Source organism: Aquila chrysaetos, chromosome Z (genome assembly GCF_900496995.4).
Source record: "Aquila chrysaetos chrysaetos chromosome Z, bAquChr1.4, whole genome shotgun sequence".
Classification (NCBI taxonomy): Eukaryota; Metazoa; Chordata; class Aves; order Accipitriformes; family Accipitridae; genus Aquila; species Aquila chrysaetos.
In genome coordinates, this window is record NC_044030.1 from 63,818,596 (window position 1) to 63,839,242 (window position 20,647).

At 37.4% G+C, this 20,647-nt stretch overlaps 1 protein-coding gene across 12 annotated transcripts in view; it reads right to left on the reverse strand.

The window, feature by feature from the left end:
* Positions 1 to 9,038: 9,038 nt before the first annotated feature.
* Positions 9,039 to 20,647, reverse strand: part of ERBIN (erbb2 interacting protein) — a 127,785-nt gene continuing 116,176 nt past the window's right edge. For 10 of the 12 annotated variants that reach the window (XM_030003887.1, XM_030003895.2, XM_030003889.2 and 7 more), the window contains 6 exons: positions 19,845 to 19,988; positions 18,878 to 19,009; positions 16,921 to 17,130; positions 15,672 to 15,764; positions 15,012 to 15,086; positions 9,039 to 12,283 (listed from right to left, as the gene is read on the reverse strand). In XM_030003887.1, coding sequence (XP_029859747.1) covers positions 12,176 to 12,283; positions 15,012 to 15,086; positions 15,672 to 15,764; positions 16,921 to 17,130; positions 18,878 to 19,009; positions 19,845 to 19,988 — 762 coding nt within the window. In that variant the 3' untranslated portion in view covers positions 9,039 to 12,175. The remainder of the gene's footprint in view (positions 12,284 to 15,011; positions 15,087 to 15,671; positions 15,765 to 16,920; positions 17,131 to 18,877; positions 19,010 to 19,844; positions 19,989 to 20,647) is intronic. The other 2 variants (XM_041120758.1, XM_030003900.2) reach the window with 1 other exon arrangement.

Below are 20,647 nucleotides of genomic sequence, written 5' to 3' on the forward strand. Positions count from 1 at the left end.
ACCTGTGAGTACATGAAAATCTCAATGAATTTGTATCACTGTCAGCAAAACCAGCTAATCTCAGAGGCTTTTATCTGTCAAAGTATTTGCCTGTATGTCAAACTGCTTTTCCCACTTGTCATAATATTTTTCTTGATCACCAGTTATTCCTTATGTGCTGTTGTAACACCTGTTACTCACCTGACTCACACAACACTCTGTTAAACAAAGAAGAAAGACTGATACGTGCATTGTTCAGGAAAGGACCGCCCATGTGGTGGTAGGGTGGGCATATGACTGATACTCCTTTCAGTGGGCATTTCTCAGCTGAGTTTGTTTGTCAAATGACTAGATGTTTCCATGTAAGTTACTTAAGTATCGACTCACGTTAATACATTTGCAGGATGCTAAATAACACACGCTTTGTTCTGTTTTTTTTCTCAGTCAGGCTTTCATAATTCTGCAATTATGCACCGAACTCAAAATAAAAAAAACTAGCAGTCTTTAGGGGAAAAAAAAAGTCCAAACATTAAAATAATCATTGTATAACACGATTTGAATTTTGGGAACAACTTATTGAGACTTTGAGAAAAGTTTGAGTGAATGGTACAAATCTTTAAAATACTGCCATCATTTAACTATAACTAGCACCTTTGGTTCTCATTAAAGCATTCGAGTTGTGCTCAGTATACAACTTTTTATTTATTTAAGATGGTGAATTCATATGTTTAACTTAATCTTTTAGTATGTAAGAGTGATTAAAATAGACATGTATCAATCTCGTTAAGAGATCCAAATAAAAATAAAGCATTTTTCTTCTGAATATTCTTTCACAAGCAGCACTAGAATGCCACGAAAACCCGTTATATTTATATAGTTTTTGCTAGATAAGTTTGTTTCCATACTCAATAACTTTACAACATTTGCTTTATCGTACAACCAAAATTCCAAAGTTTTGCATAGATGGGCGATGCAGAACACAGGAAACAAATGTGTCTTTTACAACATGAATATTCCTTCTCTTGTGAATTAATCAAGAGGCATAATCTTCAAATGCCAGTCTCCTACTACTGCTCACAGTAGACTGCCTGTTCAGACTGACTACGGATAATGCTCTTATTTTCTCAGGTTTTGCCCAGATGCGTGCTTCAGGTCAGGATATTTTTCTGCCTCTCATAATCAGTTAGGAATTTTACTCAGTGTATAAATTCATGCAGAGATGCTTGCCAAGTTCTGCACATGGCCAAAACCTCAGTTCTGATAGTATGAACTGTTTCTCATCAGAGTAGGCAGTTAACATGATATCTGAAAAAGAGTATATGTTTTGCCTACATCTACAGTTATTTCAGCACTTTTTTTTTTTTTAATAAAACTGCACATGGAAGTAGGATTTTTGAAATATCTAACACAATTCAGATTGACACCTCAGTTTAACTTGAACTAACTTTCAAATAGAGACAAATTGGAAAATGTCAACTTTGTAGCGTTTCACAGACAATAGACTTCATTCTAAACTCCAACAAATCCACAGTTCTTCCCAAATGCTAGAAATTGCTTTCACCCCCTTTCCATCGTTATACCATTCAGGCTTATCAGGCAGCTGCTCCCTTTTTTTAATATGCCTTAGTATAATTTGTTGTTGTTTTTTTAAGAAGACTGGAGGAAAACATCTTACAGAAAACAAACTCTTAATTCTGTGAATATTGCCACCATTTACAGGCTGGGAAAATGCACCAAAGGGGGTAAGAGAGAGATCTGAGAACAGATTCTGCATCAAATTATTGTTTCAGGGCAGCATTTCTTCAGTCACTTACAAAATCTAGTATCTGTTTTCCGGACAACACTACTTGGACTACAGAAGCATTTCTTCTTCAAAAGGGGTTTTTAGAAAACCCTCTTTTAAGCCATACAAAATTCTACCTATCAATTGTGTAAGTTTATATTAAACAAAGTTTTATGATATACTTTTAAAATCGGTATGTGTGAATATGTATGTGTAGGAGAAGGAAAAGAAAATGTTAAAATTCAGCTTTTTTTTTTTTTTTTTTTTTAATTAACTGAGGGTCTGCTGAGAGAGCTGCTATTTTTCTGGTAGGACATGCTATTGGAACAGTTCAGGTAGGTCCCTGCTATTTCTGGAGAAAAAAAGCATCTTTTTCCTTTGCTGTGAGGTTCACTCTGCTGTGAGTCACAGCTTGTAACTCTACATAAAGGTAAAATGTTTTTAAATCTCCAGAATACCTATCTGAACAAGATAGTTCAGAGGAGTTGGATAGAAAATTCTGGGAAGAACTTCCTCTGCCTTCCAGCCTGAGTTCATAGGAGCAGGGCAAGAAGTTTAAAAACATTTAGGACACAGAAGTTTCATTCCTCTAAAGCCAAATAATTTCACGTATAGTGGAGGAACTGCAGAAATGTGCCTTTCTATTTTAGTGCCTGACTGTAGGGCACAAACACAGTTCCCGTCTACCCATTAGATATGAAATTTTCTTTTTTTGTGCAATAGTTGAATTACCGTCATCATAGGTATTGGTTTGATAAACTGCAGTTCATAGGGTATAATCTTCAGCTGGATAATATCACCTGGAGCTGAAAAAATCACAACAGTAGTGAGTTTTCTGTTCAGGGCTATTGTTTTGAAGAATGATAATCCAGGTATTGTCACAGCTAAAGTGGCTGCTTTAATTTGCTCTTGCATGCTGAATTTCAAAGAATACTTCTTTTGCCTTAAGTTGGAAAAATAACACCAGTTTTGGTCACATCAGTCAACTAAATTCTTCTTATCTGAGAGACAGAAAAAAACATGAATAATGGTAACTTGCACACTTAAAAATCTAATCCTGTGTGTCCTGCTGCATGACAAGGACAAGATGAGAAGGTCTGGGCACAGTCACACTTTGCCACTACTTCTAGTTCCCAGCATCCTTCATGGCATAAGAATATAGGCTTCCACTGACAATAAAAGGATTAGAACCTTTATAATTGTTAAGTTTGAAAACATACTGGAGTATAACTCAGTGCAAATAAACATTAGCATTTTATTTATAACCTTTATTTGAAAGTGGTATAAAATAGACATTATTGCAAAATGAATTGAGTTCAGTAAGTACTAATACAGAAAATTCTTTTTGCTTTCTTAAGATGTTTTGGTATCTTAAGATGTCTTAAAATACAAGCACATCATGATTAATGCTATAACAGAATAATTACAATCTATAATTAAAAACCCACCACAAGGCACTTACTGCAGAGTCAGTCCCATTATTCAAATCACCAAGTGTATTTTCATTGCTTTTTTAATTAAGATGCAGCAGAAAAAAAATGTTTGGAGGTTTTATCTGTTTGGAGGCTTTTCAGCATGGTTTCTAACCCTTGCATGCATCAACTCCAACCTCATCAGTCATTTCTTATTACAGTTAGCAAATGAGACAATTTTACATGATTATTTCATTTTTCCCAGGACTTAGTATTATGTCAGCTAACCAGCTGTTAATATCTATCTCAATATTTATTAGTAAACCTCACTTTCTCAGTAGAGGAGCCATGGCTTTCAACTGAAGTACTTCTGTCAGAAACATTCTCAGCAAAAATACCTTCTCCATATTCAAATCCAGTTGTTGATTATTCTATTGTGAGTAGAAGTTGTTGCAGACAAAAATCAATCAAACATGCTAAAATGTTATGATATTAGGAGCCTTGGCACAATACCTTCAAATCATGTATTTTGCCAGTGCATACTTCTAATTCAGTAGAAAGCTTCCCCCCTTTTTGTTGGTTTGTTGGGTTATTTTTCTCCAGTTTCCTTTGCAAATCAACAACATTAGCAATTGAAAGAGAATTTCTCTGTAGACCATCTGGTTCATCTGACCAGTTTCTCTGTTAAGAGACAGTCCTTGAGAAGTTTGTCCAAACTGGTATTTTCACATGTCTGGCAAACAAGAGTGAATATTCCATCACAGTTGTTTTCATTAATTTGGACAATACTGAAACATAAACAGTTCAGCAATTTGCAGTGTCCAACCATGCCTCATGAAACGTACACAGTGCAGAGCCATATTCCCCTTTGTGTTATGCAGCTGCAAAAACAGATGTTGCAGACTACTGTAATCAGAAATTTAATTCCCGATGCTCAAAAGTTCGGGCCATGCAGAAAAGCTATGTCATTTCAGCAGCATGACCTTTCATGGGGAACTGTTCTCAGCCATCTTAGGAACCTTGGCCAGCCCAGTCACGTGATACTTGTTCTCACACACCTTCATATTACATCTCTAAAACTTTTTATCAGGTATTCATATAAATGCGAGTGGCTGAAAGTGTTCTCACTCAGCCATTACAACCTACATGTTAACTGAATTCACAGCTCAGTAACTTCTATCCACAGCTACTTAATAGATTTTTCTCTTAGGTGGGATAATTGCAGCCTACTTTTGAAATGCACAAAATCCTGTGCAAAGTATTTCTGATGCAGTCTTTATTTCACGTTTTCTCTTCCTTTAGGCCAAATAGCTGCTTCTTTTTCTATGCTTAATTCTTATCCTTAATACAAAGCGGTATTTCAAATTGCAGTGTGGAAACACAAGTCATGTTCTTCTAGACAATATCAGGAAAAGCAAACACAAGAAGGCAGAGCTGGAAATCGGGGAGTGCGACAGAGAAGCGGGGCTGGCCTGCAAAGAGGTGTGATGCCGGACTTGAAACGAGGCTCTTAGAAAGCGGCAGAAGAGGGGGGCTCCTGGGAACACTCTGAGAAGCTCGAGGGTACCTGCTGCTGCCAGGTACGAGGCAAGGGGAGCCACAGGGCTGTGGGCCCGGGGAACCTCTGACAGCTTCTAGCGAGTGAGGTCAGCAGCCCTTGACACAGGGTGCCTGGAGCCTTTCTTGCAGCTGCCCCTGTTTCAGGAGGGTGACTCTCCCCCCACTTTTAGCTGGTGCTAGGGGCAGGGAGGCTGTCTCAGAGCTCGGTGGATCAGAGGGAGTGCCTGGGGTCTCTCCTGGACGTTTCCTGCAGGAGGTGCGCTGCTGTTGGAGCTCTGCTGCTAAGCAGAGGACTTACGGAAGTCAGCAGGCTGCGCGGCATCAGAGAGAGGATCTCCTCAGAGACCCTACAGCTTCAAGAGCCCTGGACCCCCACCACAGTGCAGACCTGGGCAGAGTCTGTCACTAGCAGAACTGCAAGTGGAATATCAGTGGAAGGCAACAGCTGGAAGCCAGTGTCTTCCAGACCCACACGTAAGGCTCTTGCTCCACCCAAGATTCACGGCCCTCTAAGCTGAGGAAGAGCTAACGGTGCTTTCAAGCAAAGCATCCGGACAGACTGAGCCTGAGCCATGCCAGACCACCTGGAGCAAGCAGTGAGGTACGTGGTGGGCAGCTCCCTGCTGTGGGGGACAGAGGCACCCATCTGCTAACCTGACCCACTGGCTAGAGAAGTTTGTTGCTTGCTGGGGGCCCGGATCAAGGATGTTGTGAAGAGACAGCCAAAGCTTGTCCAACCCTCTGACTACGACCCCCTGCTCTTCTCCCCTGTGGGCACCAGCGATACCTCCAGGGGCAACCAGGAGAGGATCTATCACCCCCAGTCTCTGGGGGGATAGTCAGGGCTGTGGGGGTCCCAGGTGCTTTTCTCAGTCCTGCTCGTGAGGGGAGAGGGCATGAGGAGGAGGAGGAGACTGGTACTGACTGGTGCAGAGCTGGGGTCAGCAACACAGTTCTTGTTTCTATCACCATGGGACACTCTTTGGGGATGAATGTCTGCTTGGAGAGATGGGATCCACCTCGCTAAGTAATGGTGAGGATGCAGTAACTCTTAAGATTCACATAGTTAAGTAATCATCTCTGGACATCACTTTCAAAAATGTGTCAAGTCTAGAAATTAAAAATATTTTCTCTATTGGAACATATGTTTGTAGAGAAACTGTGTGTGCACCTCCCCTGGGTAACCTGAAAGCCCCAGATACTGAATGAGTAGCATGTATAGCTGTAGAAAGCTTAATTTCTTAAACAAAAAATCAACTACAAAGGCAGTGATATGATGTGAAATGTGATATGAAATTTATTTTCATCAGTTTCCAGTGGCTTTTTTTCTTAGCTCATCATTATAAAAGCCTCCTCTCCCTACCAAGTCATCACTAGTTTTCTTTAGTCTTCATAATTGTAAGAAGAATCAGATGAAGTCATGTCACAGGAAATTAAATCACGTATTTTATTGCTTACTTCTTGAGGATGAATAAGAACATGAATTAAAAAGTGTGTTCCCTACTCTAGAAGCAACTGCCTTGTAGATACATAATGCTTCTACTTGCTGGTTCCAGTAATACTTCCGTACATTGGAGATCATTCTGCTTAGTGAAACAGTAACATGTAGCAACTGTCAGTTCAAGTACAAAATTATAAATTCTTAAAGAACCTTCACTGTTATATGGGCTAACCAAGAACTACCTAAATGACCTTGCTCTGATAAGTATGCACCAATGCTTTAGTGGAACAGCACATTAGGTTTGTTCATGCCTGACAAATGTGAAAATACTCTTAAAATTTCTCAAATGGAGAGAGAATATACAAGATGTCACTTAAGATACAATTCTGTGGAGCAAGTGAAGACAAACCCAGTTTTTCCAAAATCACCTGCTGTGGTGTAAGGTAAGGTTTTCTTTTTGGATGTTTACTTTCAAATCTAAGTTGTAAGGCAGAACTTGACCTTCATTTGGCATTAGCCCATTGTCCAAAGTAAGACTTGGGTTTTTGTCTTGTGTTAAAGGCAGTTTAGAAACTTACAGGCTTATCCTGTTGCGAAGAGTGAAAAAGCACCAAAAAGCCCCTGAAAAACCCAGAAAATAGAGCATTTGTGTGATTTGAGATTCCCCCGATGGTGCAGAGGCACTTGGGGCCAGCATTGATACAGTCCTGTCACAGGTAGAGCAATTCTAGCAGAAAAAGTATTAAAGGAACAAGGAACTCCAGGTCCAAACTTAATTTAAAGACCAATAAAGGAATAAAGACAGAAGTTATTTACATTAGGCTATCTAAATTAGGTCAGTTATTGCAATCATGATTTGTCTTTGTTTTTTCATCTTACAGGATAGGTTCTTAGACTCACAGTTTTTCCAAAGAAAGAACGAAAACCTGTAACTAATGATAGGCTTTTTTTAGACGCAGTATCTGCCGTTCATGAGGAAGCTTTCTCACCCAAAACAACAATCTTCTAAAATACTTGCAGTTTGCTTAATAAGAGGAAATTATTATTTCAGAAAGTATACTTGTTCTGGTTGGAACACATGTTCCAACATTTGTTTTCAGAGGGCAGATGCAGATTTGTCTTTTTAAAGAAAAATTTATACAGTGCTCTAGTAGTTCTTTAATTTTCTATGTAAGACCACTCAGAACAAGTGATCTACTCCAGGGCACTCAAAAATGTTTTACATTGGCTTATTTAGGTGGGCCTCTGGGAAAGATAATTCTTGACGGCAGAAGAGAAGAAATTATTTGATACTGTAACTTGAAAAATGTTTCCTAAAATCAGCTATATCCAACTGAGTAGCAAAAATTGAATAAAGGAAGATTTTGAAAAAGATGTTTCTTCTGTTGTTTGATCTTTTTGTTTTGTTTTCTAATACATGCCATAGGTAAAACTTACTGAAATAGTGTCCTTGCTCATGACAAAATACGTCATTTCTCACAGACTGTGAGAAATCACAGAATAATGTAAAATTGGCCAAGATGGATTCAGACACTGTAACAAATAATCTTTTTATAGCCAAATTTTATACACTTCAGCCAAGAATTCATCAGTGCTGCAGGACCGTAGGTAGCATAGTGCCTAAGCAAGGCATGGAACTGACAATCATTAGGTCTGAGGTTTTTTTCTGCTGACTTCAGCTGACCAGTGTATGATCTTAAATAGAAATTTTCACTTGTCTTACTTTGGCTACTTCAGTTTTTCATATGACAATGCTTTTAGACAGGGGCAATCTTACAGTGCAGTTGTAATGTTTGGTGTAGTGGAACCCCAATTTCAAGGCAGTCTCACAGATGCTGCAACAGAATCTTCTGGACACATTCCAAAATCGAATTTAATCCAAGGCAACAAAAAATAACACACCAAAAATACACTTTCTCTCTGAAAAAGTGCCTCCAGTCAGAAAAGCACAAGTTGGACCCAGCATTCTCAGGTGCTTGATGAAAAAGTAAACTGTTGAATTATGAAATAAAGTAGGAGACCAAAGGCTCAGTTGCACAGGAATGAGGCTTACCTAACAGATAATACCTGTGAAATGGGAAAGAACAAATTTGAAGTCTGATGCATAAAAGGCAGAAAAGACAACAAAAAAGGTCTTACAAAAGAGAGTTCACAAGGCAAAAATGAAGGGGGAAAAAATTCCAAAGTCCAAGTAGGGAGCAGATACAGAAAACCTTAAATAAGGAGGGGCCCAATACTCCTGGGTCATCAGGGCTGTAACCCGTTACAGTTAGTATCAGTCTTCTGCATAGAGGAAGTAGGAAGTCAAGTAGTAGGTGATACTGGTATGCCAGATCCACATATACAAGGAAAAAAGACCGAACAGTTTGTGTTACTACATTGTCAGGTTGTTTCCAAGAAAATGGGATGTAAACCTGCATTTACCTCTCCTGTGAAATTCTGTGCCTAGGTCTTCCCTTTCTTTACCACATAACCCTTGTACATCTCATCAGAGCACTCTCAAGACACTCTTAATTTTAACCCTGCTCCTTGACTTAGTCAGTCCTCTCTGCTATTGAAACTACTTAGTTTGCATCAGGTAAAGACCATTCATCTCTTCAGGAGAGAAGCCACAGGCTGCCCTAGCTGATTTCACTGCAAGACTGGGTTACTCACAGAAGCATTTCTTTATCATGAATAACCCAGCCTTGCAATGAAATCACCTGGAGAGAACCCCTGGGCACTGAGATGCACAGAACCAGAAACACAAATAAGACTTCACTAATGTATATTGATAGAGTACTAAGGTCTACAGAAACTATAGAAGAATGAAATAGCGTTATGGAGAACTTCCTAGAACTTAAATAAGTCAATTACACACAGCTTTAAAGAGCATTAGTTTATTATCTATTCTCCATGTGTTACCTCAGAAACAGTCTAATTATATACAAAAATTTGGAATGTTGAATAAATGCTGATCAATAAAAACATTTTGTAGCTGTTGACAAGGGAGTATTTCTAAACAAAACCAAAATAATCATAAAGGCTGATTCTGTGTGTTGCTTATTGCTATGCTTGTGTTCATAGAATGCTTTCAAGTATATACACATTTTTTAACTCCAGTCCAAAAAAGAAACTAAAAAATATTTACATAATAAATATGTGGGAGACTTCAACTTTTCATTACATCAGTTGAACTGATTCTTTAATGAACTATGAAGAATAGAAAGAATTAACAGAGTTTGCATCAACTCATTGCCATGCTGAGTAACTTAGCCTGCTGATGGATTTTATTCTATTAAAAATGTAGTTTAAGATGCATTCAAAATGAAAAGTGCCAACATTGTTTCTCCTCCTGCTGAATCCTGGCTGGACTACCTCAGGAGACATCTATCTCCCACTCTCTGCAAAATCATCTAGTTTGACATGTGCTTACCTTTACACACAGACACTGGAAGGAACAAACACATTTCAATCCACTAAAAAACTCCAACATTTACTGAGTAAAATCAGCATAATCCATGTTTTATTAGATGGTTAATTTGCTAATGTACTGACGACAAGCTTTGGCCAAGTATTTTCACAAGAAGTACTAAACTTCTTGCTATAAATCTCTACTTCTATAGTTCTACCACAGCCAAACAGTTTTTGGTAGAATTTTCCTGTGATACATAAATCCAAAAATTAAGTGACACAACAATGTTTAAAACTTCTGTTACCATTAAAGCAAAATACAATACAGTATAATTCCTCAGTGATATATTTAAATGTACTGCAAAATGTATACAAAGTCAGTCCAAGATCAATAAAGAATCAGTTCCTCTTTTTGGACTTTTCCCTTCTCAAAGATACAGGTTATGTAGAAGACCAAGGTAATTTAGGACTTGCCTATATGCATTCCCTTTAAAAGGCAGTGTGTGATAAAAATAACATGATTAAAAGTAATGAAAATGTGATGTGAACATTTTGCATTTTCAATAAAAAAATAGAAACTAAACAACAACAAAACACATCTTAGAAGGGGAACACTGAAGGCTGCTATTATATAGCTATGTTTCTCATTCTTTTCTTTGAAGATTAACAGCACACAGAAAATAGGTGAATTTTATCAAAATACAGCACATTTCTGCTAATATATAAAAAAAATCATTTTCTATGTAAATATTACTGAAAATCAACTAAAAAGAATTAAAATATACAAAGAGTTGTTAAAGGGTTTCAATTACAATTATTAGAACTATACACAGTACAATAAGCAATAGTTAACATCTTTGAAAGAAGTGCAATAATATTGGAGTTCACTTATTTAAAAAGTACTGCCTGTTTATTACCGCTAGCTATGTATAATTCCTCCCTCTTCCAGCTCCTTGTCCCAAAACTAAAGGAGGCTGGTGTTTTTTGCTAGCTTTATTAAAAGCATTTACTTTTGTACACATGGGTTGAAAAAAGCAACTTATACCTGTCTCAAACTACCAACTTATATGTAATTAAAAATGAACTGCAATAACTGAATATTGCTCCAATGACAGGCTAATCATTAGCCCTGATTAAAAACAGTTATTGGTCTTCTATGGCACTTTTCCCTGGTCCATAACAACCGTGTATTAATTATCACTGCAGATTATGCAGTCTCTATTCAATTACAAAGGAGAAAGAGAAAAATAAAGTTAATGTTTCTGGTAAACAAAATTAATAGAAGCATAATTGAATATTTTATACAGTAATAAGGAACAAAGGCAGCCTGTGGTAAATCACTATTACATTAATATAGTTAGAAACCCTTTAATGACTCTGAAGTGTCTAGTTCACATTTAATGTTACCTGTAGGAACAGCCCTTTAAGAAACATCATTACGAACCGGTGGGTTTTAAGTACCCCCTCCCTTTGCTCTCCATCTCACCACAGCAATTCTCCATCACTGTTCAAAGTTTCATAAACTTGCTTTGGTTACCTAGCTCCATGCGTATGGTTTCCTTTTTGATTAACAAGGCAATGCAAAGGCCAAACAAAATCGAGATGTCTTTCATAAGCTTTCCTGCATCATTTGCTTTGTGTGTGTTTAAATATATATTACAGGCAACAACCTTAAAAACTGGCCATTTCAGTTTCATTTTTAAAATCTGTAAGGTTAAAATGGAATACTTTTTATAAAGATAAAAGTACCACCATTTGCACAAAACTGGGGATTTCCACAGCAGAGAAAAACCTCTGGGCACATTTCCACAGTACAGTTGAAAAAATTACGTATGCAAGAAAACCCAACTAAACATGAATCACGTGGTAAATGAGTATTCAATGACTACATTAAGAACAAATCCTGTAGAATATCACAAATTTGTAGTTTCAGTCTTCCTAATAAACACCGTAAGCTTTTATTGCATTTTCTGTTGGTAGACGTACACTCCAGAACTAAACACTTTTTCTTCTTTCCTGATTCCGTATTTAGATAGCAGATAGTTGTTTCACCTGACCTTTATTCTGTCCAGCCAGCACCACCTTCCATCTACCCATTCATCTATACAATGTGCACATAGCAAAGCCAACATTTCATATTTCCTGTCCAGATCTACAGAAGTGGTTTCAGCATAACACATTAATATGTGGTGAATAAAAATAAAGGCAATAAACAGCTACAGGACAGACAGCCCTGCCATCTGTCCATTGGCTACAACCGAGGCTTCACAAAGCCTTGCACAAAGTTTAGTAATGTGTATGAATTATCCAAAAATAAACCTACCATCTGTACAAAAAAACAACACAGGTCTGTTCTTGGAGGAGCGATCTTTAGATTGCTATAATGCTTAAAAACAAGTTTATTCACCATATGCATTTCCAAAATGATTTCCTGTACGTTCTATACAGTGGTTTTTCCCCCATTTAGCCACAAGTTCAGTATTTCCTATACAAATTTTGATCATAATTCTTTTCAAGTTCCTTTCCTGTATAAAAATAGGCAAAATACTCAGTTTCCCATAAGTCCTTCAATGAATCCTGCTGGCTTTTTCCCCCAATCCACAGTATTTATGAAGAAACTTCTCGCACAATGATGAGTTCCACTGCATTCTGAAAAGTCTTTAGCAAAGATACTGCTTGTCCATGATCAATATTGATGAAACTGTATCCATTAGCCTAAAAAGAAATATTTAAAACTGAAAATGAGTCTCATATGCCATGTTAGTGAAACATGGCTTATATTTCATGTTAGTTTATTTAAGCTTTAAAGTTTAAAATAACCAAATTCTATATGAATGCAGACAATAAAACACTGCAGATTTGCAGATTACATTGTTGATGTGAGTTGAACATGTACCTGCTACGAGAAATTAAACTACTGGGTTAGCCTTGGAAGAATTTTGCCCCAAAGGTATTGCAAATAACCAAAAGAGAAAACTGAACTTTAAACCATTAACATCAGACATCTAATTCATCAGCCTTAATACAGCCATACCAAAAAAAGCAAATGCAGTACAAATGACACATCCCAGTTTAAATATCAGAATATTAGAAATGGCATTTGTGGCAAATTAAAACTATCAAAGCCTTTAACAAAAAACATGAATGGCATTGGGAGCCATTTTAGGGTGTGAGACCTCCTAAGGTCACCCCCAGCTTGAATCTTCCTATGACTCTAAACAACATTGTCATTCTTGGGACAGGTTTGGCATGGCAAACACAGGCAGGCTTAAGTGGCCTACAAAAGACAGGGAAAACGTGGCTATGGTTCAACTTGTCAGGGTGTACTACTGCAAATTCATGTTCTGTCTGGGTGGTAAAATCTTTCCGAATGACAGATTCGTCCAGTTTAAACTATTAATGCTTCCAGCTGTGTACCCCTCCTTTCTCCCTGAGCTACTGCCCCTTATGTGGCAACAGAGGGAACTGGTCGTGTGCCCTGCACCTTAGCTGTGCCACTTTGGAGTTGCAGTTCCTTATCCCATCACCAAATGCTTGCTGTTGCTACCAGTTGAATCCTTCGTTGTAAAGTCAGTGGTTTTTAAGTCTGTCTATGGTTGCAGAGAAAGATTTACGTATACACTGTTTAGAGAGCAAAAGAACCAATAACTCTTTCAAATATTTATCTGTACAGAATGTCCTAGCCCTAATCTAATATGCAACAGTATCTTAAGACTTACATGCAATTATCTAGTCACTGGTCATATAGAATATTTTTATCAGACGTATGTATTAGACATGCATTATAATATGCCTGCCTAATGCATGCTTTACAGAGAACATTGCAAGATCAAGCATAGCAAAGTCATTTTGGGAGAGATGATATTCAGTCAAAAACTGCAGAAGTTGTCTAAGCAGCAACAAGACAGAGTAGGACTGTCATTAAATGATCACTGGGATTATCACAGGTATGAAGAACGTGCTGTTACACAAAAAGATATTCTTAGTTACGAGAAATGAAACAGCCTGTAATTGTCTAAGCATGCAAATGCAACTTCTCCTTCAGCTCTTTCTCAAACTATGAATGCATTACTAAATGAAAAGGAAAACCCAAGCAGTGCCAACACGATGAAAGGAAACTTCATTATAAATGTCACACAGACAAATGAAATTCCATAAAGACAGGAATAAACCATTAAAACAAAAGTAACCTTTCACACATATTCCACTCTATAAATACGTAACAAATACGCTACCAGTATTTTCAAAGGTTTAACATGCTTCTTGCTCCTGTTGGAGAGTGTTAGTGTGTCGGAGGGTTACCTCCACCCCTTAAAATCATCTACGTCAGTAAGAGAACTAGGACCTTTCTCACCCCAATGAGGACGAAGCAGCACAGAATTATTTACCATGCTCAGAAACAAGCCTTCTTTCAGTTTGAACAACATGATCTCAGTTTAGTTTTCTTGTGTACTTTTTGGCTTTATCTTTAATTTGAAGGATTAGGCTGCATTTTCAGCTTGGCTTTGTTTTAGAAAACTGTTCACAGGATCTTGTGGTTTAATTGAGATACTAGTGGGTTTTTTGTTGGTTTGTTTTTAGAAAACTGAAATGCAGCAGTCGACTATCAACATTCTCAAACCAGTAATGTGGTGAATAGTTAATAATTTTTAACAAGCTCTGCCACTTTAAGGGTGGCTACAGCGCTGTTCAAATGTCCTGTTAGCCCATTTCCCTAAGAAAGTAAGGCTTATATAGTCCCGTTGTCCGTTTCCCTGACCCCTCCCCAAATAGCTTATGAGCTCATTAGACAACGTCAAACAAATCTGATACAGAAGAGGTCTGAAAGGCACCAACTTCCTACAGAAAAGAACTGCACAGCTGCAGCCCAGAAGCTCTGGCTCCTGAAGCAACCTACTTGGCTCGCCCGCAGCAGATGGGGCAGCCAGGAGGTACATGCTGTGACCAGCCAGGTTATCAGCCAGCCAAGAGGCAGCTTCTGCCAGTGCTTGCACATCTCCAGCCTGTCAGCTGGGGGAGAGGCAGCAGAGGCTGGCAGGAACTGCAGGATGGAGAGGGATGTAATAGCAAGGTGCAGCCTTGGAGAGGGGTCGTGAGGGGTGACTGCTGATGTTCAGACAACACATTATTCAGAACACTGCATGTGAATGACCACGAGTTAAATAACTGAATGATAGTAAAGCCTAAAGAAATGCTTTAATGACAACATTAGGCCTGGCTTTTTTATCTTTAAAAATGTGAAAAGTGTTCAGAGTTTGAAACAACGATCCAACTGATTAGTTAGGTGGAAGAAAATTAAAAGCATCATTCCAGAATATAAGAATGCTTCTGGAGAAGATACTGGTAATCTGTCTAAAAATTAAACATTCTTCTCCTAGAAAAAGTGCAAACTAAACATGAAATGGTATATTACATAGGATAGTTAATTAGATGACCACAGTACCTGAATTATTTTATCTCCAGGCTGCAACAACTTAGATGCTGGTCCTTCTGGTTGCACTCTGGTTACAAATATACCCTTGAAAAACAGAGGTGGAACACATTTATGACAACTTATTTCACTAATAGTAGGGTAGCATGAAACAGATGTAACTCAAAACATTTTTCCAATTTTCCATCCTAAGTAGAAGAGAATGTAATATTATCTACAGGTCTACAGGCTTTTGTGACTGTCTTCATTTTCTGATATTAAATCCAGGAGAATTGCCTTTAAAGGAGTACTGAAGGGCAAATTCTGATCTGCCTTTGTTTAATTTGGCAGATGTATATGTCAAGATGAATTCTCAACCACCAGAAATAAGGCTGTAGACTAAATCATGTTCTCTTTTAAGAGGCTTCCTAATTGTAAACTCCATAATTCACTGTCTCAAATCTGTTGACTGGTAGCTGGAACCACTCAGCTAGAATAACCCTCTATGTTTTCATGAGACCACTGTGGTCACCTGCCACCTTGATTTTCCATATCATTTGTCCCCATTTTCTCTGCTCCAGTCCTGGAATTTAGTGGTTTGGGGAATATATACTTTCCCCCCTGCCCTTTGCTAAACATTAGAAACATTATTGATCAGAATGATTTTAAGATGCATTAGTATAAAATACTCACATCATCTTCAGGTCTGAATGGATTCCCTCTACCACCAACTCCTCCTGATATACTAAATCCAAGTTCTGGATCCTTATCAATTCTCACTCGAATCTAAGTAGTTACAACCAAAGTTAGATGAACTGGCTGAAAATCTGCATTCAAAGCTACTGTAATGAAATTATTACTACGGAATTCAGGTGAACAAAAGCTTTAAAAAGAAAAAAACTAAAAAAACCCCACATATATCACAAGTTCAGGAGAGTATTATATCTCATAATACCAATTCAGAACAAGATTCCTATACAACAGCATCATGTATCATTGTACATAAATTTTAATCCAACATCACTATTATAATCATAGTTCATGTGGGCTTTAAGTTCAGAGATATTTTGATATTATGTAAATGAATTTAATGTCCCCAGCAAATATACATGTTCCTATGAAAGAACCCATTCCTCCTATTTCTTTGCTACCTCTAGCTGAATTTTAAAAATCAAACCTTGTTCCTACTGTCACTCTAAGTTCTACATAGCCAACAGTCTCCCCTTTCTCTTGCCAGATTAATTGACCAGAAAACTTATTTAACACAAGAAGTGGACATTCTCATTCTAGCACAGAATGAAAACATAGTTCTCACTATTTTCTCAAAAAGACCGAAACAATACAGAGGAAACATTCTGTGTCCAAGAGCAGAAAGAAGGTTGCCACAATGAAAGAGCCATTAAATTGTATAAGAATTTCTTATCCACATCTGTCTGTCATAAATAAAACTGATAATTATCAGGCATGCATCAGATGCTCACACTTTTTTTATCCTGGCTTTTGTTTACGGATGCACATTTCTACATTTGCAGGTTTTTGAACCATTCTGGATAGTGACGAATAGATGCAAAGTACTCTAAGTTGTACTGCTACTCTGTATTTTTTCAGTTACTAGATAAATAATGAGTTGGTGATCAATAAGCGTAGTTGAGAAATAAATTTCTAGCTCAGTAAAAAGATGCAAGTTTAAGTTTCTGGTACATTCTGTTAAAATTTCTCTCATAAAATGTCCACATAAAAAGTAAAAAGAGCTTAAAACTAGAAGGAATGTGTGATTTCAGTAGTCGAATTGCATGGAGGTAATGCTGTCTTCTGCTGGAGATAAATTCCTATATGATTTCTGTCACCATCTACAGAGAAATGGTAATAAATGAAAACAATCTAACAATTCATTGCCACTGACACACAGATGTCATATCGTCAAGTTAGATTTTATTCTTACCTCTTGCTTTGCCAACTCGTGGCTTTGTCTTGGGGTACACTGGGACTGGGTATAGGGAGGTTGGTGGGCAACTTTCAGCATCAGATAATCAATTAATTGCTCTCTAGACGGATGTCTTGCTACTGATGATTGAGGAGGGAGATGATGGATTTGGCTGTAGTTTGCCTGTGGTCTTTGAGGCTGGCATATTTGTCCATTTGTCAAAGGTATCTGAATAAAACATGAATACTCAATGTCATACATTTTATAAGCAGCAATCCTCAATTCCTCCTTTATTATTTCAATAATTTTTATACTTGACTGCTTTTAATTTTAGGACCATTACTAAAACTACTCTTCTGGATCATGTACAATTAAATTCACTTTTCTTTATAGTCATCAGCTCTGACCTACTGAAAACAAATCTGAAAACCAAAAACTTACTTTGAGTGCTCATCTACTGGAACAGACTAGACAGTCTTTGCTTTTAGCATTTGTTTCAGTGAGTTTTCCCAACCATTAGTTTCTAGCAGTGTAACTGACAGTATTGACACTTGGTTGATATCATTATAGTTTGCACTCTAACTGCATACAATTCAGAGATTTTGCAACAATTCCCAGTAGATCAAACACAAAATAAAAATCCCACACAGCTAGCAGACAGACATTATATGCTATCTGAGCATCTTTTGGTGAACACTTCACAAGAAACCTTCCGAGCGGATTCACATAGAAGCTCAGGATTTTAATATCAAAACTGTAATGATATTTCCAATAAATGTTATTCTTTCGTTAACTCATGTGTCACTGATTTGATAGGTATAATGATGACAAAGAGCAGTAAAGTACACAACTGTCAAGACATATAGTGCATTCAAACCATGTCACTAAGAATGATGCTGCAGATGACAACGTTTCTTTCTGAAGCCTCAGAGTTACCATTCAGCTCTGCAGCTCTGTTTTGAGATGGGCAGCCTTCTCCGTCCTCACCCATATGCCTCATGCTCTTACCCAGCCTAAGTAGTCACTCATCTGTCTGTATGACTCGCACATTCCAAAAATGCTACAGGCTTGAGTTACAGACTTTTTCTGCCTGCCACCATTATCCCATTAGTTATAGGATACAAGGATATTCTCTCTCGATACTATAAATAACTGAAGTGTGCAAATTCCAACCTTTACTGATGCTATGTGAATGGACACATATCAGAATCTGTTCTGTTAAGATGAGTTTTTTATGTCAAAGTGATTCTGAGAAATGGTAATGTGTGTATATATACACTTTTTTAGCTTATTTACAGATCAGATGCATTCAATTTACATGATTTTCTACTGCCTTTTCTGAAAACCTAAAGCATGACAGGATAACTATTTTTTGTTGCACTGCCAGAGGTAGAGTTTACATAGGCAACACGTATCAACAGCTATGCAAATTCCCAATATCCAATGTCTGTAGAAATGCAACTGAAATTACTAAAGTTATAAAATCAATTGCTGCATCATAATAATTTACAAGCATCCATTTAGTTTCATTGTAGTAAGTCCTGCCTGTCTAGAGGGTCCTTAGAGATGAACACAGAATGTCTCCTACAAATTCTAGTTTGTCATCACAATTTCATCACAACAGATTTCAAGTTTGTTCTTTAAAAGGTTTAATCGGCTTCAGATTGCTTTCCTGAAATCATCTGCCATATTCCAACTTCCACTTGCAATTACATTTTTTGCTGCAAATTTCTTCTTTCAAAGCCCAGGCTGAAGAAAAATGAGAACCATCCCCCTTCATAACTTAAATACTTTGTCCTCCAAAAAGAGGACGCTATTTCATTTGCACCACCTTCAATACCTGAGTATCAATACATTTTAAAGAAGCCCCAGTTCCATCTGCTATCCCAACATATGTTTCCACTACTTATGAAAAAATGTATCCTTACAAATAACTATAAATATATCCTATCCACGGCATCATGTAGACAATTACCTGCCCAGCTATTTTCTTCATGCTGTCTGGAGGAACATCTTTGAGACTAAATGTGGCAGATGAGTAATTCTGCTGTCCTGAAATGAATACTTCATCCTGGCATTGTTCTCCTGGAGTAGAAGCCTGGGGATGCTTTAAACAGAGTGCAGCAGTAAAGATTACTATCTTCATATAATTCAAACTAAAAAATTCTTGTAAGAAGCTCAGAATATAACATTTTAAGGGCTTTATCATTCTTTATCTTCTTTGATTAACTAGTACATTGTTTATGTAGAAAATCTTACTAGCCAAGACACCACACCCATAAAATATTGATGGATGTTTACAAAAACTAGCAACTGCAAAGGTGTCTTTGATCACCAACAGACTGACAAGAAAAGTCAACAAAAGCTAAGGACTGCCTATTCAGGATTCATATGGTTAAAAGAAGCCTTCTGTTGACTTTATCCTGCTCACTATGGATACCGTAATATCACCCAGGATGCTCAGAGTTAAAGAGCCATTTCCTCACACTTTCTTACAAACTAAAATACTAATTTTCTTGAATGACTACAGTATCTTACAGTAGAGTTTACATCATCAGAATTTGTCTGGGGGAGGAAAAAGCATAGTAAGATTTTGTTCAAACATTTATCAACCTAGGTTAAATTCAGAATGGTAATCTCTTCTTCATGTATGTACAATGAAACAAGACACTTTTACATATGTTCAAGCATCTATAAAAGCCAATTAGAAAACTCAACTTCATGGCATCAAATTGAAAAGCCTTGCAATAAGTTTAAGGCATATGAAGTAAGGGCAAAGTATTTGATTTAATGTCTACAAAAAAATTCCAGCACATAAACTATATTCTTTTTATTGAAAACACTGTCCATATGTAAAAGGATAACTCTTATCAATTTAAGGACACCTCACTGTTTATTCTTTCCCCCTCTATATATTGCAATAGCCTCCTGTAGGTACTCACTCGAACAATGTGCACACCAGAACCTCTTCCGTCTGCAACACTCAAGGCAACACTACCCTGGCTGCCATGCAGATCCCTAGAGCTGCCATAGTGAAAGCTGCTAACTGCAGCATAATTGGAATTAAAGGACCTAGACAGCATGCTCTGAATAAAGAGGGGACAGATTTAACATAGAGATTAGTGCAGCATGCATAAACCACAAGACATGTTATACATAGACTAATACAAACATATTCCATTGTCATGCAAGATAAAAACCATGCAAGAACCGTACCACTATGATGTATAAAACACAACTCAGTGACCCCTATTTACCTTTATTTACTGTAAATCAGCATGCAATCAGCAGTAAACATGCAGAATTACATGTAAATAAAGTCACTCAAATGTTCATGTGTCTGCAAAAACAACAAAGGTGCACAGCTTATCAAAATTTCTAGGTTTTCATTAAATTTGAAACATATCAAATATGTTGTAGGCAGAGAAGCTGGCAGTCAAGATGAACACCTGTGGAAACCCATCTAATTACCAGGTATTATTTTGTCTCAATTTCCCCCCCTATTACTGGTACAGTACAAACAAAAATTTACAGAGAGACAGAGAGTTGACTGTTTGACTGGGTTTTCTTGCTATTACAATGCTGTCAATGTCCACAATGCATTCTGGTAACACTTTATTCAAAAATGTGAACAAGCCTAATTTAAAGAGAAAGAGGCTTGAAAGAAACCTTGGAGTCCACCCCTGTGCCACTGTAGGCAATCAAACAGGTAACATGAGTTCAAGGACAGAAGTGATAGTGGTTT